General features: G+C 33.3%; 1 protein-coding gene across 1 annotated transcript in view; it reads right to left on the reverse strand.

Moving 5' to 3' along the window:
• ADAMTS6 (ADAM metallopeptidase with thrombospondin type 1 motif 6) overlaps positions 1–21939 on the reverse strand; it is a 366007-nt gene that overhangs the window by 70091 nt on the left and 273977 nt on the right. The window contains exons 15-18 of the mRNA XM_003785868.1: positions 20112–20214; positions 7677–7810; positions 5970–6093; positions 5412–5492 (exon numbers count right to left, since the gene is read on the reverse strand). Coding sequence (XP_003785916.1) covers positions 5412–5492; positions 5970–6093; positions 7677–7810; positions 20112–20214 — 442 coding nt within the window. The remainder of the gene's footprint in view (positions 1–5411; positions 5493–5969; positions 6094–7676; positions 7811–20111; positions 20215–21939) is intronic.

Below are 21939 nucleotides of genomic sequence, written 5' to 3' on the forward strand. Positions count from 1 at the left end.
AACCCCACACTGTACCCTAGAAGTGCATTAATGTACATAGTTACCATTCAATAAAAAAAAAAAAGAAAAAGAAAAGTTAAATAAAACTAAAAAAAAAAATCTTATTAGGATGATCCCCCCCCAAAAGAAAGAAGATGCAAATTATCTATATTGGGACCCCTGTTTGCCTTTTGGGTCAGTCACAGCATCTGGAGTCATCAGAATCAGACTGGGCAGGACTGAGTCCACAGCTGCCTGGGGCTAAGAGAAGGGAAGAGGATTCTTTGGCCCAGCCTAGCCAGAAGACCCTGAGAAGGGAAAGGCCATAACTCAGAGGCTCCCTTTCCTTAAGTCATCTTTCTTTTCAACTGTCCAGAGGTAGGGAGGTGGTCCCCAAAGGGAGCTCTGTCTAGGAGTAGGAGTAGTCCCTGGCTTGTTTCCCTGCAGTTAGCTCTTGTCCTCTGGGGGGACTCATTGAAAAGGGAGCACTTATACACTGGTGGTGGGAATGAAAATTAGTACAACTTCTATGGAGATCAGTATGAATATTGTGCAAAGAACTAAAAGTAGATCTACCATTCTATACTGCAATCCCACACTGGATATCTACCCAGAGGAAAAGATACCTGTACTTATATGTTTATTGCAACAAAATTCACAGTCACAAAGATATGGAATTAACCTAAGTGCCCATTAAATGATGAGTACATTAAGAAAATATGTGTGTGTGGTGGGGGAGGGTATTGCACACACTATGGAATACTACTTAGCAATAAGAAATAATGAAATAATAGCTTTTGCAGGATCTTGGATGAAACTGGACACCATTATCCTAAGTGAAGTAACCAAGGAATGGCTACACAAGGGTATATAGAGTGGTATAATGGACATTGCAGATTCAAAGGGGGAAGGATGGCAGGGATTGAGTGGTAAAAAATTACTTATGGGGTGCGATGGACACTATTTGGGTGATGGGTGCACCAAAATCCCAGACTCCACCACTATGCAATACACACATGTAAACAGAATTTAGCCTGTACACCTCCAAACCTATTAAAATATTAAAAAAATAAAAGACAGTGATTAATATGTGTAAAAAGAAAAAAAGAAATAGTACCCATTTTTACCCAAACTCTTTCAGGAAATAGAGGAGGAGGAACATTTCTCAAATCATTTTATGAAGCCAGGTTTACCTGATACCCAAACCAACAAATACATTACAAGAAAGGACTCTAGAATAATAGACCTCATGGACACAGATCCATAAGTTCTTAACAAAATATTAAAAAATCAATTCTAGCAATATATAAGAAGAACAATTCATCAATACAAAGTGGTTGTACTACAAGAATATTAGATGAATTTTACACTTGAAAACTAATTATTGGATTTACTATATTAACAGGGAAAAGGAGGAAAAATCCACATCATCATGTCAACAGGTTTGGAAAATTTCATCATGTGTTCATGAATAAAACTCTTAGAAAACTAGAAATAGAAGGGAACACCCCCAACAAAGGGCCATATGCATAAATCTTTTAGCTAAAATCATATTTAATGTTTAAAGAAAAAAAAAGAAAAGAGGCTCAGCACCTATAACTCAGTGGCTAGAGTGCCAGCCACATACACCAGGGCTGGCAGGTTTGAGTCCCACCTCGGCCTGCCAAATAACAATGACAACAACAAAAAATAGCCAGGTGCTGTGGCAGGAGGTATTCCCAGCTACTCTGGAGGCTGAGGAAAGAGAATCACTTAAGCCCAAGAGTTTGAGGTTGCTGTGAGCTATGACACCAACAGTACTCTACTGAGGGCAAGATAGTGAGACTCTGTCTCTAAATAAATAAATAAATAAATAAAATTAAAATAAAACAAAAGGAATATTTTCTCCTTAAGTTCAGTAACAGTACAAGGATGTCTAGTCTCCTCATTTCTGTTCAACATTATACCTACAGTCCTAAATGCTATCATGTTAAGCCAACAACAACAACAACAACAACAACAAAATAAAAGGCATAAAGATTGAAAAGATAAAAGTAAAACTGCCTTTGTTCAAAGATGACATGATGTCTTAACACAACAATTATGAGAATGACATGATGGCTATATTGGCCAATTGGATAAAATTATTTCAAATTGTATATGGAAACAACACACTGCATCCCATGATAGAATTAATTTACACAAATATGATCTAATAAAAAAAAACAAAAAAACCCCAAAGATGACATGATTATCTATGGAAAAATTCCAGTGCTCAGGACATGAAGACAATATAAAAATTGTTTTTATTATATAATGGCAACAAAACTTGGAAAACGAAATTAGAATATCAATACCATTTACAATAACATCAAAGGGCATGAAATAATAACAGATTTAACATAAATATGTGCAAGACCTATACACTGAAAACAAAAACACTGGTGAAAAAATCAAAAGAAAACCTAAAGAAACGTAGAATCAAATCTTTTTATGTATTAGAAAATTCAATATTTTTGAGATGTCAATTCTCCACAAACTGATATACAGATTTCATATAATCTTTTTGTAGAAACTAACAAGTTGAATCCAACATATAGAAATGCAAAGTGTCTAGAAAAGCAAAAATTATTTTGAAAAAGAAGAACAAATTTGGCCAGGCATAGTGTCTCTTGCCTGTAATCCTAGCACTCTGGGAAATGGAGGCAGAAGGATCACTTGAGCTAGAAGTTCAAGACCAGCCCCACTTGAGCTAGAGTGAGAGCCCTGCTCTACTAAAAACAGAAAAACTAGCCAGACATTGTGGCACGTGCCTGTAAGCCCAGCTACTCATGGGGCTGAGGCAGAAGGATCTTCTGAACCTAGGAGTTTGAAGTTGCAGTGAACGAGGCTGATGCCACAGCACTCACAGAGACTCTATTTCAGGGGAAAAAAAGAACAAATTTGAGGACCTAATGTTTGTGGATTTCAAGAATCAGTGGAAATCTTTGTCACTCAATACAGGAATACAGTGTGGGTTTGGTTTAAGTATAGACACATAGATCAACGAATAGGGACAGAAATAGACCCACAAATATATATTCAATTGATCCCTGAAAAATGGTGTCAAGGTAATGCAATGGGGGAAATGATAGTCTTTTCAACACAGTGCTATAGTAATTACATTGTCATTTAGAAAAATGACAGAAAGAAAACTTTATACTTTACATAAAAATTTACTCAAAATGGACCATATCTTTAAATTTAAAAGCTAAAACTATTATTTCTTAAAGAAACACTGAAGACAATTTTTGCAACCTTGGAGTAGGCAAAATTTCTAACATAGGACGTGGACGCACAAACCACTAAAAAATTAATTGGATTTCATCAAAATTAAAAGACACTAAGAAATGAAAACACAAGCCACAAACCAGGAGAAAATATCCACAAAACATGTATTTGATAAAGACCTTTGTCTAGACTATATAAAGAACTCTTAAAATTTGAAAAAAGAAAAAAATAGGTAAAATACTTGTGTACACACTTCATAAAAATGATATCCATATGGATAAAATTAAAAAGACTGACAATATCAAGTACTGAAAAGGATGTAGAACAACTGGGACTCTTCTATATCGTATTTATGGGAATATAAAATAATACATCCACTCTAGTTTCTTTTTCTAGACTTAATGAGGTATAATTGACAAAACTATTTAAATGTAAGGTGTACAATGTGATGATTTGATATATATAAACATTGTCAAATGATCACCACAATAAAGCTAATTAACATATCCATCACCTCACACAGTTATCTTTATTCTGTGTGGTGAGAATAAGATATACTCTTTCAAGTTTATAGTACATTAGATCTCCAGAATTTATTTCTCTTATAATTTAATGGTTTGTACTCCTTGAGCAACCTCTCCCCATTCCACCTCTCCCTCAACCTCAACCCTTGGTAAATATTTTTGACTCGTGAGTGACCTTTTAGAATTTCATATACAAATGAGATCATGCAGTATTTGTCTTTCCATGTCTGAATATTGCATTTAGCACCATGTGCTCAAGGTTCACCTACGTTGTCACACATGGCAAGATTTCGATTTCCTTGTTTTGTAAGGCTGAATAATTTCCACCATATATACATGCACACACACATACATATGTATATATTTATAAAACACACAAGTTCTTTATCCATTCATCTGTCAACAGATGCTTAGGTTGTTCCCATATCTTAGCTATTGTGAGTAATACTGCAATGAACATTGGAGTGGATACATCTCTTTAAGACAGTGATTTTATTTCTTTTGGATATATACCCAGAAGTTGTGTTGTTGGATCATATGGTAGTTCTATTTTTAATTTTTGGAAGAATTTCTATACTGTTTTACCTTTACTGTTCTATTTTTAATTTTTGGAAGAATTTCTATACTGTTTTACCTTTAACTGTACTTTTGTAGTTTTTATAAAGTTAAACATATACTTATCATACAACTCATCCTGTCCATTCATAAGCATTTATCCAAAAGAAATAAAAATACATTTTCACACAAAGTTTGTTTATGAATATTCGAAGAAGCTTTATTTAGAGCAGTCAAAGCCTAGAAATGACTCAAGTATCCATCAACAAATGAATGGGCAAACAAATTATGGTATAGCTACACAATAAAATACTACTTGGCAATAGAAAGGAATAAAGTTTGAACTCAAAAATACAGACAGATTTACAAATATGCTAAGTAAGAAAAGCAAGATATATATACTTACTTTCTAGTGGCTTTTCCTTTATCCTCAGCCTTTGTCTCAGGCAAACATTGGTCTTTTTTTGACACTATATATGCTACTTTTACTTATTCTGCATGTTCACATGAACGAGCTTATACAGTATATATATATGTCAAATATTGTCAAATGATCACCACAATAAAGCTAATTAACATATCCATCACTTCACACAGTTATCTTTATTATATGTGGTGAGAATAAGATATACTCTTTATATCTTATATATACTGTATAAGCTCATTCATGTGAACATGCAGAATTAGTAAAAGTAGCATATATAATGCCCCCCAAAAAGACCAATGTTTGCCTGAGACAAAGGCTGAGGATAAAGGAATCTGGCAAAGGGGAATTAAAGTTAATTTTAGAATCACAGAAATGTTCCAAACCTAGGTTGTGGTATTTAGAAGGATAAAATTTAAAAGATTTTATAATAAAATTGATTTGAAAAAATCAAATAATTAAGTAATAGTAAGCTATAGTATAGTATAATAGTAAGCTGGTGAATACTAAGCTATAAATTACTAATTATTCTGTTTAACATTTTATATTTATGTGGCCCCAACTTGGAACTTCCTTCATTTTAGCATGAAATTGATCTATCTCAAAGCAACATTCTTTTCATTCATGATACTGTGCTGTTTTTCTGCATTAATTTTTAAAATCTTAGCAAAATAACTTACCAATATAGTTCTTTGACATGGCCACTTCTCTGACTTCAATGTGAACAGAGCCTCTTGGTATCTGCACCACTTCCATGTAGCCTGGAACACAGAAGATAACCAGTATTAAATATCCTCAGTCATAAACACAAGTGTATAGTAACCATTCGGTAATAATAGTTCCCTTATTCAGCCTCAATATGTATAACACTGTTTTATTTTTTTCCCTCAATATATGCCCCTCATACCAATGCTCTTTGGGAATTCACACCTTATGATGTGTCCCAAGGTAGGTTTTGTTTTGGTATGTTCTGTCGTCCCACAATAAACCCAGCTGACTCTTTTGGGATGTGACTGTTTAAAGGAACATGGCTAAATGAAGTCAGAAAAAGAGAAAATAACATTTTCTAAAAATGCCTTACATGAAACTACATTCAATACTTAAAGACTGCGAGCAGTTTGGGAAAAACACATTGCCTAAATAAAGAAATCTAAAAATTAGAGGGAAGGGGAAACTGTTTGTTTTGGCTATTCCAAGTATACCAGAGGTGTGAGGAAGAGTTCTCTCTACACACTCACCTCCTCTGGGCAACGAATCATTGAAGAACCCTTCAATGGCATCACATGTACTTCCATCCCCTCCACAGACTCGACATCTATCTTCCCTAGCATCAGATCCTAAAATATTATCGCAACCTACATGCTGAAAACAGAGAAGATAGTCATTGTGTCAACAAGAGAAATTCTTGGAACCATAACTAATCAAGTATATACAACTTAATCACTTGTTTTCCCAGTAAAGGAAATTAAAATAAATACTTTCCTCTTTCCACTTTATCTTCACTCTCCAATTAAATTCCAGCTGACATTTTTCAACATGCAAATTTAAAGAAAACATTCTGATTCCCCAGGAATATATATCTGTGTTTCTAACCTAGGTCTCATCTTCCTTTATTGATACCATGTTCTAATTCTTACATTATTATAATTGGTTAGTAATAGGGTCTTACTTATGCCCTCAATTAAGAAATTTAACTACAAAGAAAAATGGCATATGGTTCCATACAGTGACTAAGAAACATAGCTAAATGAAGTCAAATAGTGAGAAAAACCACTGGTTCTTTCTGGATATCCAATTGGTAGTATCAAAGATTATTTGTAGAATTCATACCTGGATAGATCTTTCAAAATGAAGAACTATTTCCACTAGCTGTATAAAATTGCCATAAACAAAAAGGAAATGGAAGCATGCAACTTATGAAGCTAAAATTCCTCCTTTCAATTTTGCATTTAATCATAAAAATGTGGATTTTCTATGTATGTTTGAGACATACTTTGGCATGTAAGTATGCACATTTCACCATTAGCTATTGATTCTAAGCATGTAAACCCTGAATAAAAACTTTACGTGAGTCTTTGTTACCTCAAAAAACTTGAATACTGTCACAAAAATAACTTTTTATTTAAGAAAGTAAAGTAACCCTTCCACTGCACCCAGACACAGCTGGATTATCAGACATGTATGGAAGGAAAGGAGTCAGAAGAACAGAAACATTTCAAAAAAATTATGAGACTAAGTAAAATAGACAGTACTTTTTCTCTCTTCTTTCTCACTTTGTAGGAATTAATTTTGTGCTTCTCTTTAAACTTGTAAAACAAAACCAAAGTAAAAATAGTTATGACAATAGTGAGTTTTGTGGCCTTTCTTATAATATAAGATTCATATAAGGAAAATAGCATGAATATGGTCGTATAATTTCTAAGTAACCTGATTAATTCCGTAAAGTAAATGTTTTAATAAGATAAAGACTAACACTCTAATGAAAACCATTGTAACTGCTTCAGAGGAAGATAAAATAAGAGGAATATAGCTATTTCATACTTTGAGGAAGAATTATGTTATGAAATATATCAAATAATCTTCCAATGACAACATATGGTAGTCATATAAATAAGAGCTGAATTCTTATTCCCCCTTTTTCTATCATCTTGTTTGTAAACAAAAGAAAAATGGAAATAGAAGTCCAAAATTTTTTCCTACCTCTGGCAGTTACTATAAACATGACTATAATACCAGAATAAATCACATTTTCACAGCACTTGAATATGAATGGGTCAATCCACTTTTAACTATATATATTGTCATCCTTAGTGAAAACTGAATTTCTCTAAAATGTGGGTCTTTTTTAAAAAAAATTAAGCATAGTATTAATTACGAGTACTATTGAGAAAAAGTAATTGACAAGTCTCACAAATTTCAACAAAAAGGAGTAAAGTTTGAGCAACCTTGCATTCTCCATTGATACAGATATCCAGTGAATCTGCATTGCACTGGGTCCCATCAATCACTGCAGGGGCACGTTCAGTGTAGAAATTGTAACCTTCAGCCAGGCAGTTTAATGCACAAGGCTTTACCCCACCTGGACAAATATAGCAGAAGAGAAATAATTGGAGTGGTTCTTCTAATGAACAGTGATTTAGTATTTTCTTCAGAAAATTTATAATTTGTAATGCATATAGACATCATTTCCCAATTGTACATCAGATGTGTAAGTTTGTTTCCACCTTTTCTAAAATTTCACAACTTAAAAGAGGACCTGCTCAGTGGCTTAAAGGTTTAAAATTTTCACATATTTCCACTGTATGTTTATTATTTATTTATTTATTTATGAAACAGGGTCTCACTTTTTTGCCCTAAGTAGGGTGCTATGGTATCATAGCGCATAGCTCAAACTCTTGGGCTCAAGCACTTCTGTTGCCTCAGTCTCCTGAGTAGCTGGAACCACAAGCACCTGCCACAATGCTTGGCTAGTTTTTGTAGAGATGGGGTCTTGCTCTTGCTCAGGCCTCAGCCTCCCAGAATGCTAGGAGTACAGGCATAAGCTGCCATGCCTGGCCTTTATAATGTATTTCAGATCAAAAGGGATCATAGTGGAGGTAACTAAATGTTTAAAAAATGGATGAGAGAAATACAATTTTAATGTAAAGAAATAAGGTTTAAGGACACTTGAAATAATAATCTTGTATAGCAAAGAGGAATTTCTACTACATATATAACTGAAGCTAATAAAAAAAAATCTCTGCCACATCAAGCGAAAACATAGTAAATTGTAAAATAAAACTAAATTTATGACTTCCTTAAACATATTTTCTGTGAGCTTGGGCATGGAGATAAATTCTTATAAAATTAGCAAATCAAAAATGAAATTACTTATAGTATTAAATTTGAATTCTTGTGAGATTAATAAATTAAAGATAAATATCAAATACAGTATTACATTTGAATAATTGAAACAACATCTAATTTCATTTGTGAATAAATAATAACTTGGTCATCTTCATTTTGTAAGTTGAAGTCAAAATAGGCATAAACAATACCAATTTTTAAAAACAGTACATATCATAACTATAATATATTAAAAAATCACTAAATGTGGATTTATTGTATTAAATACAGCACATAAAAAGCTACTAATCATAAATATGTAAAGACTGAAGTTATGACTTGAAATACATCATTGCTTTGAACCTTTATTCCATGAAGTTTAAAATACCTTTGCCTTGTCTATTAAACTGATAAAGTTTCTCTTTGAAATAAAGAAGACTACTTCTAACAAAGAAAATACGGCAGAGAGATGAAATGACATGCCTAGCTCTCAGTGAAGTTCTTAGAAATCAGATTTATGCAGGTTGAAGGTATGTGAAAGAGGAAAACAGACTGGTGGAATCTATGATAAATTAGAGAGAGAACATATTCTCTTAAGGGAGATCACAGTTGCAGTTAAATGGCATCATGCAAGAAGATGGCCCACTATTATTTAGACATTTTGTTTTCTAAGAGAAGATAAAAACCTAAGTTTTTTCAATGTAAATTCTTCTAATTTTTAAGTGTTGACATCTGATTCAAAGTTTTCAAAAATATCGTGGATTTTATAATATGTATGTAAGTAAAAACTAGTCCCTGAGCTGCCAGCTTATAACCTCTGGCCTGAGTCTATGTTTTTTTCTACTCTCAATGTTTATAGGCTATAGAACTTCTATATAACTAAGAATGTTATTTTTAGGCTTAATGATAAATTTTGCAAAACTGGCCCAGAAATGACAAGTAATAAAATAATTTCTCCCTGAACTGATAATTGAACTATTTATATTTACTTTTATGAGATTCTTATGAATAACATTACTACAAATTTCCATGAATCTTACTGGTATTTTTTTATTACTACCCAGTATATAGTTCTATTCTCATTTTTTATTGTAATGCCTTGGAATTTAATAGAGGATTTTATGTATCAGGCTTTAAAAAGAAAACTCAAATCTTCTATTTATTCAATTTTAACATAAATCATATAAAGAAATATTTGATAGGCAGGATATATAAATACTATGGCTATATTCCTTAGTCGACCACACTATGTAATAAAAATGGGAATACATTTCTTCTCTGAAAGATGTGTTCAGTTGTCCTGCTTGAGTGACCATCAGCAAGGTGGTAGATGAAGAGCTTTCTACTACTGTCATCTCCCTGCAGAAGCACTGATTTTGACAACTACAACTACCCACAGACAAGAAGAATACCTTTGTGGGAGTCCAGGAATCCAGTAGAGAAGTCCCAGCACACCATTGGAGAGAAAAAAAAAAATCCAAGAACAGACACATTGAAGAAGTTTCACTTTACCTGCATGACATCTCCCTCAAGGCAGCACAGCTCAGTGAAAAGAGGGACCACTTTAATCCATGATTTCTTCCACAGGGGAAAGTGAGAGCATAGTTAATGAGCACTGGGCTCTCCTAGCTGGGACAATGTCCAAGAGGCCTATTTCTTTCTTGCCTAATTGAGAATACTGAAGTGACTGGCATAGCTGCATGCTTGGGAGAGGCTGGGATCACAGAAGAGCAGCCAGAGACTCAACTAACTCTGCAAACTCCATTGAGAAACCCACCCATGAATCACCACTTGAGATGTTTTGCCTATTGGCAGCCCCCTACTAGCTCCTAGGCACCATAAAAACTCGGTGTGCCTCACCTTCCCCACCAACTCCCTAGGTTGGGAGACAAAGCATGTTCTTGTGGATGGTAATTGCAAGCATTTCATGCAGACAGCTTAATTTTGCAGAATGGAGAAAGCAATTTGAACATTTGGGGGTACCACACTAGGGAAAGCAAATAGGAGGCTCTAAGAACATGGTTCAGTTTTGGAGTAGGGGATACAATCTTAAGAATCTGCCCTTCTGCCCCCCAGATACAAAAAGAGGTTGTCTTGTTAAGAGGTGTAGAGTAGGTGCATCCATATAGAAGGTCTGAGAGAGTCTCAGAATTCTTAGCTGGGTTATTTTAAGAAGATGTTTCTCTCAGGGAGCCAGTCAATAAACTAGAGAAGATAACTGTTTCTCCAAACTCAAAGACAGCAAAACAAGACTTCAAACAATAAGGAAAAATAATCAATAAAACATAACACCAGCAAAAGAACACAATAATATTTAAAAACTGACCCCAAAGAAATGCAGATCTATGAATGAATGACCTGAAAAGAATTCAAAATAATTGTTTTAAGGAAGCAGAGGGAGCTATAAAAAACATTGATAGGCAACTCAATGAAATCAGAAAAACAATACATGAACAAAATTGAAAGTTCAATAAAGAGATAAAAATCCTTTTTTGAAAAAATGGAGAAATTCTGAAGCTGAAGAATACAATAAATGAAATGAAAAATGCAATAGAGAACATCAATAGTGACTTCATCAGCAGAAGAAATAATCTATGATTGTGAAAAAAGGTCATTTTAAAACATCCAATCAGAGAGGGGAAAAAGAATAAAAAAAAAAGAAAAGAAATGAAGAAAGCTGATAGGATTTATGAGAAACCACCAAGAGATCTAAAATATAACATCATGGGAATCTCTGATGGCAAAGACAATGAAAGGGAAAGAAGGCTTAGGTAAAGAGGCTAAATTTTCCCAAATCTGGAGAGAAATATGGTCATCCAACTACATAAAGTTCAAAGGTCTCCAATAAGTTTCAGCCCAAAGAAGATTTCACATACTATAATCAAATTTCAAAAATCAAAGATAAGGAATTTCAAAAGCAAGTGAAAAGAAGTTCATCACATAGAAAGGAATTCGATAGGTCTATTAGCAGATTTCTCAGCAGAAACCTTGCAGGTCAGGAGAGAGTGAGATGATATATTTAAAGTGCTGAAAGAAAAAACAAAACAAAACTGCCAACCAAGAATACTTTACCTGGCAGAGTTGTCCTTCAGAATTGAAGGAGAGAGAAAGACTTTCCCAGACAAACAAAAGCTGAGGGAGTTCATCACCACTAGACCTGCCATACAAGAAATGCTAAAGGTAGTTCTTCAAGCTGAAACGAAAGGATGCTAATTAGTAACATGAAAATATGATAGTATAAAACTCACTGGTAAAGGTAAGTAATATAGCAAATTCAGAACACTCTAATACTGCCACAAAGGTGTGTAAGTCACTTATAACACTAGTATAAAAGCTAAAAGACAAAAAATTAAAAAATTACTATAGCTACACTAATTTGTGAATGGATACACAATATAAAAAAGTATAACTTATAACATAAAATATAAAATAGGGGAGATTAGAAGTGTAGAATTTTTGTATGTGTTTGAAGTTAAGTTACCAATAGCTTAAAAAAGACTGTTATAACTATTAATATAAGATGCTTCATATAAGGCTTATGGTAACCACAAAGGAGAAACCTTTAGTAAATACACAAAAGAGAAGAGAAAGAAATAAAAGCATACTGCTACAGAAAAATCATTCAATCACAAATGATGATGAAGAGAAAAAAATGAACAAAAAACTACTGAAGAACCAAAAACAATTAAAAAATAGCAATAGTAGTCCTTACTTAACAATAATTATTTAAAATGTAAATGGATTAAATTCCCTAATGAAAAGACACAGAATGGCTAAATGGATAAAAAGCAAGACCAAACTATAGATTGCCTTGTACTGATTCAATTCATATTTAAGAACACAGAAGACTAAAAGCAAATGGATAGAAAAGGATATTTTATGCAAAAGAGAGAAAGAGGAGCTATACTTATATTAGACAAAATAGAGTGTAAGTCAAAATCAGTAATAAGACAAAGAAGGTCATTATACAATGAAGAAGGAATCATTTCATCAATTGATTACAACTTACAGTTGTAAATATTATATGCATGCACACAACACTGGAGCACCTAAATATACAGAAAAATTATGAAGAAATGCTGGGAGAACAAGACAGCAATATAATAGTAGAAGACTTTCATCACCCACTTTCAGGCTATGAAACAATGAGTAGATCATCCAGACAGAAAATCAATAAGGAAACAGTGGACAATACTTTAGAGTAAATGGGCCTAAAAGACAAACAGAACATTCCATCCAAAAGCATCAAAATATACTTTCTCAAGCACACATGGAAAATTCTCCAGGATACATCACATGTTAGGCCACAAAACATGTCTTCCAAATTTAACACTGAAATCATATCAAGCACTTTTCTTGTCCACAGTGGTATGAAACTAGAAATCAGTACCAGAAGGAAAACTGGAAAATTCACAAATATTAGAAAATTAAACAAGATGCTCCTAAAGAATGAACAGGTCAAAAGATAAATCAGAAGGTGAATTAAAAATATCTTAAGTTGAAGCACATTTTTTTTAGTGAAGTATCACAAGAAGGGAGAAGCAAGAATCCAATGTACTAAATACTAACATTAAGCCAGCTGATGATCTAATACATATCCACATAAGAGAAAAACTCAGATCAATTCAAGGTGGGGGACAGGGGACCAAGGGAGCAGGGAGAGGGGATAAGGGAGGAGGATGGGTGTGCTCTCACTTAATGGGCATTAGGATATATGGCACAACACTTTGGGGTGGGACACAATTATAAGAGGGACTTTACCTAACAAATGCAAACATTTGTATTGTAACCTAATTCTTTGTACCCTCAATTAACCTGAAAAAAAAAGAAAAAGTATCACAAGAATGGGAAAAAAAATTTAAGATAAGTGAAAAGAGAAACCCAACATCCCAAAATTTATGGGATGCTGCTAAAACATTTCTTTAACAGGGAAGTTTTATAGTGACAAACATCTACATTTTTTTTAAAAAAAGATTTCTAATATATGAAATAACTTTCCATCTGAGAAAACTAGACGAAGAACAAACTCCAAAATTAATAGAAGAAAGGAAATAACAAATATCAGAGCACAAATATATAAAATAGATTTGTTCAGAAAAATATAGACAAGACCAACAAAATTGAGAGCTGTTTTTGAAAAGGTAAACAAAATTGACAAATCTTTAGCTAGATTAGAGAAAAAAAGAGAGAAGAATCAAAGTCAGAAAGGAAAGAGACATTAAAATTGATACCACAGAAATACAACTGATCATAAGAGACTACTATGAACACATAGCAACAAAGTGGATAACCCTGAAGATAGGAGTAAAGTTCTAGAAACAGACAACATACTAAGTCATGAAAAATAGAAAATGTGAACAGACCATATAACAATTAAGAAGATTCAATCATTAATTAAAAATCTCTCAACAAATAAAAGCCAGTGACCTGATGGTATCATTGATGAATTCTACCAAAATAATGCCAATCTTTCTCATACTCTTTAAAAAAAATTATGAAGGAGAAAATACTTCCAAATTCATTTTATGAGGCCAGCATTATCTTGATCACCAAGCCAGCCAGACAAGGACATTAATAGAAGAGAAAATTACAGATCAATATCTCTGATGAACACAGATGCAAAAATTCTCAATAAAACATTAACATAACTGAATTAAACAACACATTAAAAGATCATTCACCAAGATTAAGTGGTGAATGAATTTATCATTAGAATGCAAGGACACATCAGCAAATCAAATATGTGATATAATATATTAACAGAATGAAGGACAAAACCCAAATGACTTAAACATAAGACCTGAAACTGTAAAACTATAAGAAAACATAGGGGGAAAGGTCCCAGACATTTGTATTAGCAATGATTCTTTTGAATATGATACCAAAAACACAGATGACAAATACCAAGATAAACAAGTGGGACTACATCAAACTAAAAAGCACAGCAAGGAAACAAGCAACAAAATGAAAGTCAACCCACAGAATGGGAGAAAATATTTGCAAACCATATATCTGATAAAGAGTAAATATACAAAGTATATAAGAGACCCATTAAAATAACCTAATTAGAAATAGGCAAAGAACATGAACAGACATTTTTCTAACCATCAAGGAAATGCAAATCAAAACTACAATGAGATATCACCTCACACATGTTAGGGTGTCTATTATCAAAAAGTCAAAAGATAACAGGTATTGGCAAGGATATAGGGAAAAGGAAACCCATATATATTGTTGGTAGAAATGTAAATTGGTACTGCCATTACAGAAAACAGTATGAAGTCTCCTACAAAGGTTAAAAATAGAATGACCATATGAGCCTATAATCTCACATCAGGGTATATATCTGAAGGAAATAAAATCACTATCATGAAGAGATATCTACACTCCCATGTTTACTGCAGCATTATCCACAATATACAGTATAGAAAACACCCCAGTATTATATATCTGTTAACATATAAATGGATAAAAAAAACTGTGGTGCAGTATTACTCAGACTTTAAAATGAAAGTAAGTCTGTTATCTCAGACAACATGGATCAACCTCACGAATAATGTATTAAGTGAAAAAAGCTAGACACAGAAAGACAAATACTGCATAACCTCACTTATGTATAGATACTAAAAAAATTAATCTCATAGAAAAAGAGAGAAGCTGGCTATCAGAGGTTGGGTCACATAGGGGAATGGGGAGATGGTGAAAAGATAGAAATGTTCTGAGAACTAAGTTCTGGGGATCTAATATATGTATTACAGTTAATAATAATGTATTATGTACTTGAAATTTGCAAAGAAAACAAATCTAAAGTATTCCCATCATACATACACAAGTAACTACATAAGGTAATGGCATGTTAATTAGCTTGATTATGGTAATTATTTAACAAGGTACCATATTTTGCCATGTATAATATGCACCTTTTACCCAAATTTTTGAGGGAAAAATAAGGGTGCAGATTATACATGGGTAGTATGGCTTAAGAGTACAGAGCCTAGTGGGCTACCTAGGGCTGCTAAACCCTCCCACCCTGGCCCCTGCATTTAAATTATACATGAATACTAAAAGATATCTAGAAAACCTCAAATGTTTGGAAATTAAAACAACACAGTTCTAAGTAACTCATAAGTTAAATCACAATGTAAATAAAATATTTTGAACTGAAAGAAATAATACAACATAAATTTTGGGAATACAAAAATGCAAGATGAATGAGGAATAAATAAGAAAGTAATAAATATAAGACCAAAAATTAAAAATTAGAAAAAGGACAAATTATGAAGAGAAATGCTATAGCCAATAATTGGTTCTTTGAAAAGATTAATAAAATTGATAAACCCCAAGGAAAGTGATCAAGAAAAACAGAGAAAATGCAAACTATCAGTATCAGAAATAAAAAAGCATACATCATTACAGACTTCATAGATACTAAATAAGGTAATAAAATAATGTTATGACCAATTTTATGTCAATAAATCGGAACACATGTATTTAAAATAAATGTCTTTTTTTCTTCAGAGTCTTACTCTGTTGCCCCAAGATAGAGAGTCTAGGCATCATAGCTCACAGCAAACTCCAACTCTGGCTCAAGCAATCTTCTTGCCTCAGCCTCCCAAGTAACTAGGACTACAGGTGCCTGCCACAATACGCAGCTATTTTAGAGACAGGGTCTCACTGTACCTCAGGCTGGTCTTGAACTCCTAACCTCAGGCAATCCATTGGCCTTGGCATCTCAGAGTAAACATAAATTTCTTAAAGATGCAAAATCAAAAACTGAAACAGAAGAAATTTTTTAAAAGTCTGAATATCCTTTTACATATTAAAAGAGTTCAATGTTTAAGGCAAAAGAATTTCACAAAGAAAATACCAAGCCTGGGTGGTTCTACTAGTGAAATGTATTCTAAGGAAGAACTAATATCACTGCTAAAACTCTTTCAAAATAAGTAGGGATTCTACTTTGGAAAACCAGCGTACCAATAAGACCAAAACTTGCCCAAAACATCACACACACACAAAAAACTACAAATCAGTGTCTTTTATGAACATAGATGCAATATACTTAATAAAACATCAGCAATTAAATACAATAACATAAAAATACTATATCATCACCACATTAGGTTTATCCTGGGAACATAATGACATAAGGTGAGTTTGAAAAATCTATGAAGTCATTCAGCATGTTAATGTAACAAAGAAGAAAAAATAGAATCAATACATGCACAAATTACACTGGAAAGCCAATCCAGTTCATAAAAGCAAGCAAATGAAGTAAAAGGCATGAAGATTGAAACATATACTAGAGAAAACAATTGGCAATGAAATTTTAAAAGATTTTATTAGCGATAGTGTCACAAATATAAATTACTGAGGAATAGATTTAATAAAAGATGTGAGAACCTTTCATGTAAAACTACAAAATATAGCTGAGAGGAATTAAAGAAGACATAAATAAATGGAGAGGTATATCATGTTCATAAACTGGAAAATTCAATATTATTAGTATCTCAGTCTCCCTCAATTGAGCTATGGACTCAACATAGTACCCAATTCATAAGCCCCACAGGTTTTTCTGTAGACATTAACAACTGATTCTAAAATTTATATGGAAATACAAAGCAGTTAGAACATATGAAGAACTCTTGAAGAAAAGCTCACAGTTGGTGGAACTTACACAACCTGTTCTCAAGACTGTACTATAAAGTTACATTAGTCAAATCAGTGTCGTACTGGAATAGGATTGAAAAATTGATCCATGAAACAAAATAGAAAGTCCATAGGTACACTACAAATACACACCATACTAATAATTAGTTTGAGATAGATAATAGATTTAAATGTAAGGATTTTAAAAGAAAACACAAGAAAATATCTTCTTGAATTGAGGTAGGAAAATATTTTTTACATAGGACCAGAACACAATAACCATACAGAAAAATTATTTAAAAATTAGAATAAAAACTGAAAGATTTAAAATGCATGAACCCAAAAACGCCATTTAAAAATTAATAGGAAAGCCATAGAATGTGACAAAATATCTGTAAATCTTATCTGATAAATGACTACCACTTGGCAAGATAAATAACCCAATTAAAAAATCGGCAAAAGATTTGAACAGACAGTACAAAAGAAGATAATGGAAATGGCCAAGAAGTACATAAAAATATGTTTAACACAATTAATCATCCAGAAAATGAAAACTTGAAACTTCATTGAGAGATCAGCCTGAGCAAGAGAGAGACCCCATATCTACTAAAAATATGAAAATTAGCCAGGCGTTGTGGTGGACGCCTGTAGTCCCTGAAACTTGGGAGGCTGAGGTAGAAGGATTACTTGAACTCAGGACTTTGAGGTTCCTATGAGCTAGGCTAACACCACAGCACTCTAGCCTGGGCAACAGAATGAGACTCTCTCTCAAAACAACAATAACAACAAAAAAAGAAAGGTAAAAGAAATTTCACTGAGACACCACTATACTCTCACCAGGCAACTAAAAACACCAAGTATTAGCAAGGATGTTCAGCAAATATTAATAGAACCCTCACACATTGTTGGTGAGAGTATAATGTGGTATAATCACTTTGGAAAAACATCTGGCAGTTTCTTTTAAAACTAAATTTACACTGACCCTGTTGCTCAGCTATTCCATTCCTAAGTATTTACTCAAGTTAAATGAAAACATATGCTCACAAAAAGATCGTACACAAATGTTCATAGCAGGTTATTCAGAACAGCTAAAACCTAGAAACAACCCTGCTGTCCAGCAGAATAGAAAAGCAAACTGGTTACTATAGTGGAATACTGCTCAGCAATAAAAAGGAATGAACTTTTTTTAAAGAGACAGAGTCTGGCTACATTGCCCAGGCTGGAGTGTTGTGGCTATTCACAGGCACCATCCTCCTCCTGACCAGCAAGGGATTTTGGACCTGCTCTTTGTGACCTGGGTGGTCTACCTCTCTTAAGGCAACCTATTGGGAGGACACCATATTGATGCCCAACTTAGTACCAACACCCAATCAGCGTAGCACACTACAGCCCTTAATTTCTGGACTTGAGCAATCTAGCTCATCCTCTCATATAGCTGAGACTATAGGCACGTGCCCCTGCACTCAGAGAGAATCACCCACTTCTACATACATACAACAATGTGGATGTATCTCAAAAAAAAAAATCAAGCTTAAAGAAGACACAACAGAGTATATATGGTATAATTTCATTTATGTGAAGTTCTGGAATGGCAAAACTAAACTATGGTAAGAAAAAAAATTAGAACAATGATTGCCTCTTGAGAGGAGTAGGTAGAGGAAGCTAATCACTGCAAAGGACTCTAATGTATACATGTATTGATGACCAAAATTTACTTTGAAATATGTCAAAAAATAAGATTAATAAATAGAAAGATGAATGGACATGTATAAAGAAAGTATAGTAAATGTTAATGGTAGAATCTTGGTGGTGAATATACAGCCATCACTGTAAAATTCTTTTAATATTGTTCTACTGGATCTTTTTTTTTTTTTCCAGACAGTCTCAGTATGATGCCTTTGGTAGAGTAACATGGCATCACAGCTCACAGCAATCTCAAACTCTTGGGCTTAGGCAAGTCCCTTGTCTCAGCCTCCCAAGTAGCTGGGACTACAGGCACCTGTCACCACACCAGGCTAGATTTTTGTTGCAGTTGTCATTGTTGTTTAGCTGACCTGGGCGGGGTTTGAATCTGCCAGTCTGGGTATATGTGGCCAGCACCCCACCCACTGAGCTATGGGTGCCGCCCTACTGGATAATTCTTAAAGTAAGATGTTAGTAAAGAAACAGTAAGCATTTCTTAAATGTATATTCATACCTAATGGGCAATATACACTATTCAGGTGATAGTTACACAAAAAGCCCAGATTTCACCACTACACAATATATCTATGTAACAAAACTGCATTTGTACCCCCTAAGTCAATAATAATAATAATGATGATGAAATTTTTAAAAAGTATATTTAGTTTTTCCAAGAGAAAATGTCAATAGTATTTTGTATTTTAGGAGTTTAAAAAAACTTGTTTCCTGAACAATTAGTACTTGATATGTGCACACATTAAAGAGCAAAAATGCTTCCTAACTCTGCAAAACAATCTGTGGAAATATCCTTGGCCTCTGACTAAGAAAGAACACAGACTGTCTTGATTTATATTGTTATAAATTTGTTTTAGGATGATAATTGCAAATATTCAAAGATTATAATGTAATGTACATGTAACCCAAGGAAATCTCAAGCAGAATTAAAAAGTATTATATGGTTTTGATGAACAAATATCCTTTCTAGAAATTTAGTACTTTGTTAAACACAATTAGGTTTTAAGAAATGATTTGTGATAATTTGTACTAACATATAAACTTCATTACAGGGAAACTAAAACATGAGCCCTTTATAGTACTATATGCACTTTCCTGCATTTGCCAATGCTAATTTTACTAGTATGTGTATGAATGTGTGTGTGTGTTTATATACTCTTTTATATTTGCAAAGCTCTCAAGCATGAATGCTCTGCCAGGTTATACATTACCTCCAGTATAGGGTTTCCAGTTATAATACTTTCCTCGGAAAGGCATATTGTCAAAGTCTGCACACTGTTTCTCTCGAAAATCTCGGGAACCCAAAGGGCATGGCTAAAATAAAATAAAATCATGAATGGTACGATTGTTGGAAAATACCAAAACCAAGGGACAATGCTCCTAAAATTAAAATTGTCTGAACCCCATTATATTAACTCACTACCTCATTCTCAGGCTACAATTCTGGCATTTCCTTTACTGTGCTACAATTCAGACAGAAGCATCTTAAGTGTAATCTTATAGAAGAAAACTTTGAAGGAAGTTAAACAAATGTTAGACAGTTTCCATATATAACTCTACTCTTGGATACATGTCTTAGCCCTCTTTGTAATCAATCCACCAGGTATCTCCTTATGAACACACATTACAAACTAGATGAAGAACACAAAATCCTTTTTAGTAACAGTATGTGAAGTTCAGATGTCATAGCTGTAGCTATTTCCAGATCTTTATTTTAATGAATCAAGAAGCAGATTTATAAGGTGACATTCAGCCTATTAATTGTGATTTGGGTCCTATTATAATACCTGTTTACCGTCTGGCAATAACAAAACCCCCACATTGTCAATGTGGAATAACTAGTCAAAATGCTAGTTCTCAAGTCTACACATCTTTGAATTCAGGGAATTTGGATTTATTGAGACTTATATTTAATCTATTAACAAACAGAAAATAAAATACTAAATTGTCCAAAAATGTAGATGTGTTCGGGGTGGAGGGTGGTATTGAGAGGGTGAAGAGAGGATTATTTGTTTTTAAAAATTTGAAATGCTTCTTCTACTAGAATATTTTAAAGATAAAAATGTTGCCAATGTAATTTGGTTTAGATTCCAAAGACCTCAGGGTCATCCTAATTCAACCTTTAAATTTACAAGAATTATAACATTTCATACATAGTATTTGAGCATTACAACTTAAATTAACCTTTTAGAGTTCTGCAGCTATATAGTACTTAAAAACTAAAGTTAATTATTCTGAAACACTGATAAAACATTCCCCTTAAAATGGAAGAATAGGCTGGCTTTCTTCCTTTCTTTCTTTGGGAAAGTGTTTCAATGTAAACTTAAAAGTTGAATTAGGATGACCCTTGACCCCTCCCATGTTTCCCTCACTCTCTCTTTCTCATCTCTTCCCCCCACCCTCTTCCTTTTCTCCTATATAAAATAAACTTATACTTTTATATTCTAAAAAAAAGAATAGAATATGTCATTAGATAAAATTCTTAATTGTTAATAAATGACAAGATGCTACAGGCATTCTCAGAAATCATTGCTGAACATCCTTGCTAATACTTGGTATTTTAATTGCCTGGTGAGAGTATAGTGGTGTCTCAGTGAAATTTCTTTTACCTTTCTTTTTTTGTTGTTATTGTTGTTTTGAGTGAGAGTCTCATTCTGTTGCCCAGGCTAGAGTGCTGTGGTGTTAGCCTAGCTCATAGGAACCTCAAAGTTCAAGTAATCCTTCTACCTCAGTCCCCCTTCTTTGGGATCTCTATATTTGCTTTGTAGTTTTCTGAGGCCAGTACATTGTAAAGGGTCCCTGCAAAGCATGTTCAATAATAATAGACTACAATTTGCAAAATCATCATTATTTCCTATATATTACAGTTTAAATCCTTATCATATTAAGTCCAAAGCCTCAGATTCTGAAAATAGTGGCAGCAGGTCCACATTCTGTTATGAGCCCTGCATTTTAAAAAAGATTTTCGGAACATTTAAATAGGATATTCAAGTGCCAAACTTTTTTTTTTTTTTTTTTTTTGAGACAGAGCCTCAAGCT

This window comes from Otolemur garnettii, unplaced genomic scaffold (genome assembly GCF_000181295.1).
Source record: "Otolemur garnettii isolate 467f Iridium unplaced genomic scaffold, OtoGar3 scaffold00017, whole genome shotgun sequence".
NCBI classification, from domain to species: Eukaryota; Metazoa; Chordata; class Mammalia; order Primates; family Galagidae; genus Otolemur; species Otolemur garnettii.